Below are 12,231 nucleotides of genomic sequence, written 5' to 3' on the forward strand. Positions count from 1 at the left end.
GTACCGACCAAGCCGGCCGTGTGGAGCAGCCTACGGCCAAGAACGGACGCGGTAGCTGTCGCGTTGAAGGAGCAAAAACTAATCGCAAGTCTCCCACGCCCAAGCACGTGGGCGGGCTATCCACTATTTTATGCATGAGACTCTCTATAAGTATGAAATCACTGAGGACCCGGAAGGCCATCAAGCAGCAGCAGCAACAGGATCGGAGCTCCTCAGCTGCGCTAGCTAGCTGAATACGTCTGTGGACTCTTGTCCTCAGCTCCTCAGCTCCTCGAAGCTACAGTGCGAGCATGGGAGGCGAGGACGCGCCGGGTCGGCTGGAGAGCATCCTGACGGACACGTCGGCGCCGCTGGCGGAGCGCGCATGGGCGGCGGGGGCCGTCGAGCTCCGGATGCTGGCGCGCCTGGCTGCGCCGGCGGTGGTGGTGTACATGATCAACTACGTCATGTCCATGTCCACGCAGATCTTCTCCGGCCACCTGGGCAACCTGGAGCTCGCCGCCGCCTCGCTCGGCAACACCGGCGTCCAGACCTTCGCTTACGGCCTCATGGTACGTACGCTCCCCATATCTCCAAATCACTCGCGTCGCGTGCATGTCTGCGCGTGTAACCGCCCTTGGATGACATTCCGGGCACAAAAAAAAAACTCTCACAAGAACTCCTGTTTTGCATTTTTTTTTTGAGAATGACGAGCCCCCAAATTATACAGGAGAATGATTACGGTCATACAACCAAACCTCCTGTACCCTACTTGGTACAGCTCCAATCATCTTGAAGTCCCCATGATCTTTTGCTTCCATCGCCAGGTTGTGCGCGAGCTTGTTCCTTTCCCTGCTGATCCAGTTGACTTGCCAGGATACGAAGTGCCCCAAGAACTCACGTATATCTCTGATAATCGGAAAACAATGGGATCGGTTTGTGGCTTGCGGGGACAACTCTTTAGCTAGTGTACTGCAGTCAGATTCGATGATTATATGGCCATTAAACAGAGCAGACAGGCCTATCAGGCCTTCTCTAATAGCACATGCTTCAGCCTCCATTACGTCCATGCAGGTCCCAGTATTCTGCCCAAGGGAGACAACGGGGATTCCCTTGTGGTCTCTAGCCACAGCTCCGGCATAGCTCAGTCCCGAGTCAGGGTTGTATGCTGTGTCCGTATTCAGTTTTGCAAATCCCGCTGGAGGAGCATACCAATGGTTGCCTGCATCATTTTCCCGCCTCACATTGCGTATGTTCTTGCTTCCCACTGGCTCTTTCCCCCTCTCGCTATCTATGGCGACAAGATAGTTTCGGATTTCCTCTTCATATCTTGTCAGGAAGGAAGCAGATCTCGAGATGGATTCTTTCCCATCCCCATGCACGCAGTTGTCCCGTAGGAACCATGCTCTCCATATCAGTAATAGGATTTTATCCCGCATGTCTGCATTGCATGTGTTCAGGATGATCTGTAGCCAATCTCTGCCAGTGTTTCTGAATGTCGCCTCATCCGGGAGGTCCCAAACCTCTCTCATTGCAAATCTCAAAGCCTTGCTTTTGGTGCATTCTATCACACTGTGGAACTCCTCTTCCTCTGCATATCCACATATGCTACACGTAGTATCCACCTCCAGAGTTCGTTTGAATTTATTCTTCTTGGTGGCCAGGGTATTGGTCGCAACCCTCCAACCAAATATTTTAACCTTTTGCGGCACTAAAGCCTTCCAAATAAGATCCCATATGCTACGGTTGTTACTGTCACCTGTAGATGTAGATGTAGCCAGGTCTCGCCCTGGTCCATCCATGGCCAGTCTATACGCACTCCGCACAGAGAACACTCCAGATTTCTCATGATTCCACGCAAGCTGATCCTCCGTCGGATTGGTCGGCAGTTTGATTTTGCAAATATCATCTGCATCAAAATGATTGAAAATCCGATATATAAGTTCGGTGTTCCAATTATTTTCCCCTTGCACTAATAGTTGGTTGACCCACCTCAACCGAGTTCTGGATGTAAAGTTCGCCACTTTGAGTCCTTCCTTCCTGGGGATCCAGTTATCTCTTGTGATTTGAATACTTCTTCCATTACCCACACGCCATATGAGGCCTTTCTTCAAAAGTTCCAACCCAAATTCAATCCCTCTCCATGCAGGTGATGCATCCGATGCAAAGACTGTGTCAAGGAGCTTACCATGCGGAAAATATTTGGATTTAAGGACTCGAGCACAGAGGCTATCCGGGTTTTGGATCAATCTCCATGCTTGTCTAGCTAGAAGTACTTGGTTGAAACCTTGCATATCTCTGAATCCAATCCCACCTGCTCTCTTGGGTTTTACCATTTTATCCCAAGCCATCCAATGGACTTTGCGGTGTTCTCCATCTTCACCCCACCAAAATTTTCTGATAAGCTTCTCATATTTCTCACAGAAGCCTACAGACATCTTGAAAACACTCATCACATGGGTGGGTAAAGCTTGAGCTACGGATTTCACAAGTGCCTCCTTCGCTGCATGAGACATATACCTTTCCGACCAATCATTGCATCGCTTGCCAAACATGTCCATAATGGGTTGAAAGTTATCATCCTTCATTTTCCCCTCTGGAGTAGGGAGTCCCAAGTACTTGCTCTCAAACGTGGCCGACACCACAGCCAGGGTCTCCTTGATCCGTTCTTGGGTTGTGTTCGGGCATCGCTCACTTAAAAGTATTGAACACTTACTTGGGCTGAGAAGCTGACCCGAGCAATTTTGAAACAAAGCGAGCGCTTTTTGAACGGCATTGGCTTCCTCCGCAGATGCTTTAAAGAACAAAAGGCTATCATCGGCAAAGAGGAGGTTCCAAATACCTGGGCTCCCTCTTGCCACCTTAATGGGTGTGATGTTACCATTGGATATCTCCTTATTCAGGATACTAGTAAGACCATCCACGACAAAGAGGAATAGACATGGGCTAAGGGGATCTCCTTGACGCAGCCCTCTCGACGGACTAAAAGTTTCCAGCAGCTCACCGTTGCACCGGACAGCATATCTCACCGAGCAAACACACTTCATCACCCAGTTCGTCCATTTTTCATTAAATCCCAATTTCTGCAGAGTGTTTTCAAGGAAACCCCAGTTCACTCTGTCATATGCTTTCGACAAGTCTAGCTTGTACGCACAATGAGTATCTCGTGCGTTCTTGCTATGCTGAATTTTATAGAAGCATTCAAACGCAATGTAGGCATTATCCGTTAGCAATCTCTAACGCACTCTGCGTCTCGGAGATGATTTCATCCAGGAATGGCCTTAGTCGGTTTACTAGACACTTCTCCACTACCTTATATATGACGTTGCATAAACTGATCGGACGGAAGTCCTTCAAGCTCTCGGGGTTGCTACCTTTCGGAATGAGGACAATAGTAGTATCGTTAATTCCTTCGGGCATGATCCCATCTGCAAAAAACTTCTTTACCGCCCCTACCACATCTTCTTTTAAAATGTCCCAATTCCTCTGATAGAAGCAGGCTGGAAACCCATCGGGCCCTGGTGCTTTCAATGGGCCGATTTGAAATAAGGCGTGACTGATTTCCTTTTCTGTGAAATCCTTTGTCAGCATGTTATTCATATCCTCATTAACTCTCGCTTGCATCATGTTGATTAATTCCTGTGGTGCCACCTTATCATCTTTAGTATACAGGTCCTTGAAAAAGCGTGTGGTCATCTGCTGGATCCCATCCTTATCTTCAACCCACTGGCCATTACCATCTTTCAACCTTGTGATGGTATTCTTTTTCCTTCTCCAGGTTGCCTTCCGCTGAAAATATTTAGTGTTTTTATCGCCCTCTTTCACCCAGGTTGTTCTAGATCTTTGTCTCCACATAATTTCCTCTCTCAACAAAACTTCATCAAGTTCCCTCGCTACTCTGTTTATTTCGTACTGCCTACCAGCTGTGGGAGGTCCTTCCCAGAGGCTCTCGAGTTTCTTGCGCAACTGCATTGTTTTCTTAACAATGGATCCAAATTCTTTCTTAGCCCAACTTTGCATCGCTTGATGTATCGAGCCCAACTTCTCTTTCATTTCCTCAAGTGAACTAGCAGTTGCAGACCTGCTCCATGTGTTGTCCACCGTCTCAAACAAGGAATTTTCCCTCTCCCACATGGCTTCATACCGAAAGCTGCTGTTCATTTTCTTGTATTCCATGCGTTCACTGAATGTTAACAAGAGTGGTAGGTGGTCAGACCTGGAGGAGCAAATGTGCTGGATATGTGCATCCTTAAAGAGTTCAGACCACCGAGGGCAGGCCACACCCCTGTCTATTCTGGCTTTGACATTGTCTTTACCTGCTTGCTTATTATCATAAGTCCAACAAGGTCCGCTAAAGCCTAGGTCATGAAGATTACAGTCCGAGAAGACCTCTCTAAAGTTAGCCATGTTTCTTTCGGGCCTTTTAGCTGCTGAGATGTGTTCAGTCTGCCACATGGTTTCATTCAGATCCCCTATCATCATCCACGGCTCACTTGAGTGCGGCTTGATTCTCCTAAGCAAGTCCCACATATGGTGGCGTTCATGAGCTCTTGGTTCGCCATACACAAATGTGCCGCGCCAACTTGGGCTATGAGGATTCTCCCTAATATGCACATCAATATACCTCGGGCCAACTGAGAGTCTCTTTATTTCAATTGTTTCATCCCAAAACAATGCTATCCCTCCCCCCTTGCCCTTCCCATTGTGGGTAATACAGTGTTTCAGGCCTAGTCTCCACCTTAGCTTCCTGACATTTTCGGCACACTGACGGGTCTCCGAGATAAAAACTACCGACGGAAATAGAACCGTAGGACTTTTATATCGTATATATGATGCTGTCTCCACCATCGAGATTTTACAGCCAAAGAAACAAAAAACTAAATAAATATGACAAATAAATTGATTTGTAGTTCTGCCCACCTCCGAAAGCCCAAAAGACAGCACCGCTAATAGCACGTTATAGCATCTAGAGAATTGTCTTGCCAAATTGACAGTATGTACAATGTCTCACTAATAACACGTTGTAGCTCGCTAATAATATATTTTCAAGGGCGACGGTATGTTGTATAGCGCCTTATTTTTTCCTAGCTTAGACTATGACGTGTCCAAGGGTCGATTAGTGACAGTGTCCTCTGGCTCCACGTAATGTTTCACATTTGTTTATTGCCAAGAGTCCAGCTTGTGTGTCATGAGTTCGATTTTCTTATATATTGGTATGAGAGGTTGATGGATTGCAAACCGACAAACAGACGTCAACACTGTTTTGATCTACTCATAACACCAAATCATGAGTTTTCAACCCAACATCGGTCAACTGTCGACGTCACCATCCACCTCCTGACACATATGTAGCTACCCAAAGAGAAAAACACGATGACATCACTTTTTCGCGTTACCATGCCATCGTTGTGGCGGCAAAGCTCACCACCTCAAGTCGTCAACCATCGTTGCTCGCCACCATGACGTGCTGCTGTGGATGGATGGCCCATGCCGTAAATCCCAATCCAGGGCTGGTGCCCTTACACCAGATCAGGTCGTACCAGTCCCCAAATTGCAAGTATGGCCCTCACCACCACCAGCCAGTTTTATCCGGCGATGATAAGGAGAACATGGGGGGAAGTGGAGAAAACGCTGGGAGGAGGGGGCTGGTAGAGCACCCGATCTACCCCAAGGAGTGACTCGAGTACATTCTAACCCTTTGGAGGGCGTAGAAGTATCATCGCTGAGCACTGAAAGCCACCATGTATAATATCCATTCCCATAAAATTAAAACACCTCAAGATTATAACCATCACTGGGTGTTCATCTTAAATTAATATATAGACCTATTTCTTACCAGTTTTGTATTTTCAGGAGAAAAAAACTAAGAGAATAACCTGGATAAAGAGAAGAAAAGAAAATATTTGTTTTGTTGACATGAGGTGGAACCGTGGAAGGGAACATGGAAGATAATAATTGGAAAGAGTAGGACATCCACAAATGACATCTAGTATATGTTGGTTCCTGTCTACGGCACTCATGCACAACACAAACAAATGCAACAAACAACAAGACATCTAATTTCATGAGCTATATATACAATCTAAATTAAGCATTTAATACCATGATGATCCGAGCAATAGCATGATGAAACATTGACTTTTATTTTATTTTTTATTTTTTGCGAGAACGAACAATTGAAATTTACATGCAACAAAGTAATAGCATGACGAGCAGAGCACTCCAGTACCTCCTTAACAAAGAAATATTCTAGTTATATAAAAAGTTAAGATAAGATCGATCCTACGGCTTAATCTGTGTTTCTCATGCAATGTATGTCCAGCCATAATTGCTATAGAATCATAATTTTGCTACGTTTCTGAACATCAAGCTGGCTCAAATGATGGTCATGCTCCCATGTGTATGGGCATCATCGGAGCACATGGTGTGTCCATACCTACCTACCCACCCACGGATCGGGTGATGAAGGAGAGCCACCGGACTACAAGCTAGGTGTGGACCGTCCGGCCCATCGCCTTGAAACGGGTAGCGCCGGTGGCAGCCCAGCCACCAGTCCACCACCAGCTGCCATTGTCAGATAGTGGCCCGGCGACAGCAGGCTCGTGAACCTCGTGGGTTCGCGTGGACGGCGACTTGGAAGGCAGGCAGGCAGGCCGTGGTCTGGCCAGACAGCCAGAGCGTGGTAAGTTCCACCGTCGACAGTGCCGGCGTCAGCGGGAATCCAGGCCTGTTATTGACGGTACAGTCGCAAGAGGTAGCTGTGGGAGTGAGTGATGAAGAAATCAATCTGGAAAGAGCCAAGCCAATCCACTATTTAGCCGGAGCGTTAACGCCAAGACGGACACAACACACGCCCATATACGAGCTAGCTATAGGCCATAGCTCCGTAGTTTCTCTCTTGTCCTAGCTACCTACCAAACCTCACGAGCATCATGGCTGGCGGGGAGGAGCATGAGCATGAGCATGGCGCGTCGTGTCGGCTGGAGAGCATCCTTACGGACACGTCGGCGCCACTGGCGGAGCGGGCGTGGGCGGCGGGGACGGTCGAGCTCCGGCTGCTGGCGCGGCTGGCGGCGCCGGCGGTGGTGGTGTACATGATCAACTTCGTCATGTCCATGTCGACGCAGATCCTGTGCGGGCACCTGGGGACCCTGGAGCTCGCCGCCGCCTCGCTGGGCAACACCGGCGTCCAGACCTTCGCCTACGGCCTCATGGTACGCACACACTACGTTTGAGTAGGCCTCATGGTACCTTCCCGCCTCTCATCTCGGCGTCGGAGCAATGCGTCGGGTAGATCCACACTGGGTAGATCGAAATGTTTGTTCAGCCGACGAGTAGTGTTTGTGTTTCTGTTCCCGTCGTACTTGGATGCCATGCTCACTGAGAACCGAGAGTTGAGAGCGCATGCTGGCTAACTGATGGCCACAGCTTGGACCAACTACTGTTTTCCTGTTAGTAGATTAGATAGATTCTGATAACCCTGGAGCTGGAGTAGATTAGACCAAGTGCTGCTTCTGTTACAGTAGGTACTATATTAGACCAAGTGCTGTTTCTGTTACGTCGTGTGCTTAGCAGCAGAGGTGGATTGGATTAGCGAGAGGTCTAGGCATGGCATGGCACATGGCAGGCCCATTTGGCAGAAGCCAGTCATTCACGGCGACTTTTGGTACTGCCCCTTCACTTTCTTGCGGACGGATCTAAGGGGGGGCGAGCTGAACTCAAATTAAAAGATATGTAATTTTCATGAACAACACGCATATTTTCATTACTTTACCTTACAATCTCTATTGTGCTATGTACCATGTCCAGTGAAAAAAATAGCGTGTTATAGTGTTTTAGGCAATGCCTCACATGAAATCAGTGTACAATCGCGGTAGCGCTGTATACCGCTATCGGATTTTAAGGATTACGCTATTTCGTCATAGCAAGCTATTTTTTTGTTGGTTGTGTCTAATGGTTTCGATGATGGGTTCCACCAGTTTCGTGCTCACCCGGCCCGTAGAATGTGGTTGGAGAGAGGCATGGAGAGAGGTATAATGTCGGGATATGCATAGTAACCACATTAAATAAATGCAGTGTCTCTGGGTCCAACCTGCCTAACAGTCGCTTGATACTAGCAGGCTTATCTTCAGTTTAATTTAATCAGTTTCTGGCAAAAGTTTTGAACTTTTGTGCTAGCATTTAGTATATTATTATTCTCCTCTCTCAATCAATGGTGATAGCATCCACGGCTAGGTGATGGCCACAACCCACCCACCCGCTGCATACACGGCGCGTGACACTCATAGTATTTCCTAAGTGTCACTTTAGATTAGACAAGTTTGCGCGCGACAGGTCTATGGTTGGCAACGCCTATTTGGCACAAGTAGGGCCAGTCATACTCATACATACTACATGGCGTGTTTTCCATGCATGGTCGAAACCGACATGCCACCTGCCACTCTCCATCTACTATGTGTCATCTCTCATCTAGATCCACACACAGGATCCCTCTCTATTTCTTGGCTCCTTCCCTTGTCAATCACACGCCACATGGTGCTTAATTTGTTCTCCTTCATCTAGATAGACCCACAAGATCTAGATCCTGCATTCTCTTCCATTCCTTTCTGGTCTCTACCCTATTTGGGCGTCTTCAAGTGCTTGGACCGCTCCCATTATGGACTATGTGGTCCTGAAAAAGATAACGTTGTGACCACCTCAATAAGTGCAGTGTGTCTGCTTAAGTCAAGGCAGCGCGTGCTCCGTGTTTACCCTGTCATCACACGGCTTACAGATTTTACAGTGCTACATAAAATACTATGGTAGTGTTCACCACACAAAAAGAAGAAGAAAAGTTACAAATCTCTAAGCAGAGCACACAGTGGGGTGATTATATTCAGTAATGCATTAAAAAGTGTGTTACCAATGTCTAAGCAGAGCATGCTTGCCATCCTTGACAAATGACGTGACCTGTCCCATCAGTCTTGGACTGTTGTCATATATTCTCCTCTCTCGATCGACCAATCAATCAATTGGGTCCTACAAGAGCCAAGCTCGTTTGTTTATGGATGAGTGGTACTAGCAATTTGTTTATGGTTCAGATGTTGAAGGATTGGTATGGCTCGTCGCCACCTATACGTCGCCCTACTTAAAAAAAAGGGTCCCATGTCATTTGGAATGTTTGTCTTCTAATGTTTAACTCTAACTGCTGTTTCGGCCCCACTTAGTCATACCAATCATGGTGGTGTAGCTGTCAGCTGTCCAAGGACGCTGCACATAAATGGAGAATCTGGACTCGCCTACCAGATGCACCTACTCAGTAATGATGCAAGACACGTAGTACTATTATAATTTAGAGTCTTTGGATTCTCAATGTGCTTCTTGAGATTGATGAGTTGCCTTGGCTGTTGTTTTTAGTTGATCAACAGTTTATTTTTATTGTTTTATTTCCAAAAAAGAAATCCAGCAGGCAATCAACATATTTGAGCCCCTTTCCTACTTTATTGAAAACACAAGTATATGTTGTTTTCTAAGAAACACGCAAAAGCGTTTTGCAAGTTAGTATGAAAGAAGAAGAAAAACAGATAAAAATCGAGGGAGCAATGTGAAACTCATGATGATGAATTCGATCAACTGAATGAACCTTCATGAAATTAACTCCAACTGAAGATGAAAGAGGAACCAAATTAAGGCTGTAGTGACACAGCGCACTTGGGTATATCATTGTGAGAAAAAAAAATACTATTTGCTACTTGCTACCAGTTTTGCCTTTCCCCATTGTGTTTCCATGGACTCCTAATTTTAACCCAGATCTAAGCTATAACTTAGCTATAATTCAATTTGTGTCAGTCCTAACAATTAAGACATTACGTTTTTGTTTTTGCAGCTGGGCATGGGAAGTGCAGTGGAGACCCTCTGCGGGCAGGCCTACGGTGCACACAAGTACGACATGCTCGGAATCTACCTACAGCGATCTGTCATTCTGTTGGCCTTAACCGGCATACCACTTGCTGTGATGTACGCTTTCTCGGAGCCACTCCTCTTGTTGATGGGACAGTCACCGGAGATAGCCCGCGCCGCATCGATCTTCGTTTACGGCCTGATTCCTCAGATCTTCGCGTACGCCGTCAACTTCCCCATTCAGAAGTTCCTGCAGGCCCAGAGCATCGTCCTGCCGAGTGCTTACATCTCGACGGCAACACTCATTCTACATGTGATGCTGAGCTGGGTGCTCATGTACAAGGTCGGCCTTGGGCTGCTCGGTGCCTCGCTGGTGCTGAGTGTGAGCTGGTGGATTATCGTCGGAGCGCAATTTGTGTACATTGTCATGAGCCCGACGTGCCGACACACGTGGACGGGTTTCAGTTGGCAGGCCTTCTCCGGTTTGCCGAGTTTCTTCAAACTCTCCGCCGCGTCTGCCGTGATGCTGTGCCTTGAGACATGGTACTTTCAGGTGCTTGTGATCATTGCTGGATTGCTCCCCAACCCTGAGATTTCCCTGGATTCCCTCTCTGTGTGGTGAGTATCATTGGACTTTGAGTCTTTTTGTTATTCCTAGAACTCAATTAGTCTGCAGAGTATGTGCTAATTAACTTGTGATGCATGTGGGGGTGCTAATTAACTTGTGATGCATCTGTGCAGTATGACGATTTACGGGTGGGTGTTCATGATCTCTGTTGGGTTTAATGCCGCTGCAAGGTTCGCAAGTCTATACTCAAAGGCCTTGATAAACATTAGGATTGCTTACTAACAACTAGGTAAGTACTCTAACTAACTAATTGATATGTTTTCACTTCAGTGTAAGAGTGAGCAATGAGCTTGGCGCCGGCAACCCCAAGTCTGCATTTTTCTCTGTGTGGGTCGTGACCGGGCTCTCTACAACAATCTCTACCATCCTTGCTATTGTGATCCTCTGCCTCCGCAACCACATCAGTTACTTGTTCACAGATGGTGAAGCGGTTTCGGATGCGGTGGCAGATCTCTGCCCGTTGCTCGCCATCACACTCGTTCTCGGTGGCATCCAACCTGTACTGACAGGTAACTTTTAGAAACTTTCTGCATGACGAAATGTGCAGTCTTCATTCTTGTCTAGTCCATTAGTACAACTTTCTAGAGAGTGTTCATGGCATGTGCAATTTTCAAACAGCGGGAGCTGGTTGTATCCCTGGCCCATCTATGTTTTCTTTAACGCTACAATCCCTATGCAATTTCAGTTATTTTAAACCAATCTAGATTTTTTGTTCATAGTTACTAAATTCTAATGTACCCTTCCGGCCATGCGCAAACTATTATGTCTGTCCTGTTATTGTTATTTTAGGGATATAGTAGGTTTCCGTATCGTGATTAGTTTTCGTAGTCGAGTACAAGAAAAGAATAGGCTACTACAAGATGTAGGTCCTTAGGGAAGAGAAGTGAAGGTACAAATGAGAAAAAAAAGTCTACCATGTGTTCTGATGCATATTTTCTCTCTTGAGATACCACATATGCATGGTGATTTAAATTTACTAACATGCATGGAAACATCAGGTGTTGCTGTTGGATGTGGATGGCAACAATTTGTTGCTTACGTGAACGTCGGCTCTTACTACATTGTAGGTGTTCCCCTTGGTGTTGTTCTCGGGTTTTTCTTCAATCTTGGCGCAAAGGTGATGAATCTGTCTGTGAATTTTTCATATATATAATAAGTGGTGACACAATCTTTAGTTTTGTGTTCTAAGTTGTGCTGATGGAATCATATTCGTACTTGCAGGGTATTTGGGGTGGCTTGATTGGTGGAACGGCCTTGCAGACAGCCATTCTCCTGTGGGTCACCATGAGAACTGACTGGACCAAAGAGGTATTCCTTATTGCTAAAAGAGAAGTTGAATTTACATTTCCGTTCTTTTAAACAAAATTTGAAATGATGAATAGTAAATTAACTCCCAGATGTCCGAGGATATAGTCTATCTTTCTTGTCACCATATATGTTGTCATAAGTGTACCATGCAGACTGTTGCTTGCTCATTGTTGTTCCTTCCATCACATGATTTAGAACCTTCTTGAAAGTATACGCTTGATGCAAACGGATCAAATATATGCATTGAAAAAGATGCACTACTTAACTGTGTTGTGTTTTTTCTACATTCTTCAGGTAGAGGAGGCACAGAAAAGGTTGAACAAGTGGGACGAGAAGAAAGAGCCTCTCCTTGCAGGGTTCAAGGACAATAACAAATAAGTGGACCAGTCTAGATTTGTGTTTTCGGTTATTCCATTCAGAAGAGTGCCGGCTATGAG

The 12,231-nt window shown here is 46.3% G+C and overlaps 1 protein-coding gene across 2 annotated transcripts; it reads left to right on the top strand.

Annotated features, from left to right (window-relative positions):
• Positions 1-259: 259 nt before the first annotated feature.
• Positions 260-12,231, top strand: LOC123072606 (protein DETOXIFICATION 40). Of its 2 annotated transcripts, none has more exons than XM_044496191.1 (7): positions 260-551; positions 9,845-10,476; positions 10,600-10,656; positions 10,757-10,995; positions 11,485-11,603; positions 11,708-11,794; positions 12,089-12,231. In XM_044496191.1, the coding sequence occupies exons 1-7, from the start codon at positions 291-293 to the stop codon at positions 12,170-12,172; spliced, it is 1,479 nt and encodes a 492-aa protein (XP_044352126.1). In that variant the 5' UTR covers positions 260-290; the 3' UTR covers positions 12,173-12,231. The 2 variants fall into 2 exon arrangements, with proteins under 2 accessions (XP_044352126.1, XP_044352125.1); XM_044496190.1 differs by lacking the exon at positions 260-551 and adding an exon at positions 6,669-7,193.

This window comes from Triticum aestivum, chromosome 3B (genome assembly GCF_018294505.1).
Source record: "Triticum aestivum cultivar Chinese Spring chromosome 3B, IWGSC CS RefSeq v2.1, whole genome shotgun sequence".
NCBI classification, from domain to species: domain Eukaryota; kingdom Viridiplantae; phylum Streptophyta; class Magnoliopsida; order Poales; family Poaceae; genus Triticum; species Triticum aestivum.

Excerpts from the sequence above, each read along its gene's own strand:
- LOC123072606 (XM_044496190.1), top strand. The coding sequence starts at position 6,912 with ATGGCTGGCGGGGAGGAGCATGAGCATGAGCATGGCGCGTCGTGTCGG. Across the intron at positions 10,996-11,484 it reads CATCCAACCTGTACTGACAG|GTGTTGCTGTTGGATGTGGA; the intron begins GTAACTTTTAGA and ends TGGAAACATCAG. Across the intron at positions 11,795-12,088 it reads GAACTGACTGGACCAAAGAG|GTAGAGGAGGCACAGAAAAG; the intron begins GTATTCCTTATT and ends TACATTCTTCAG.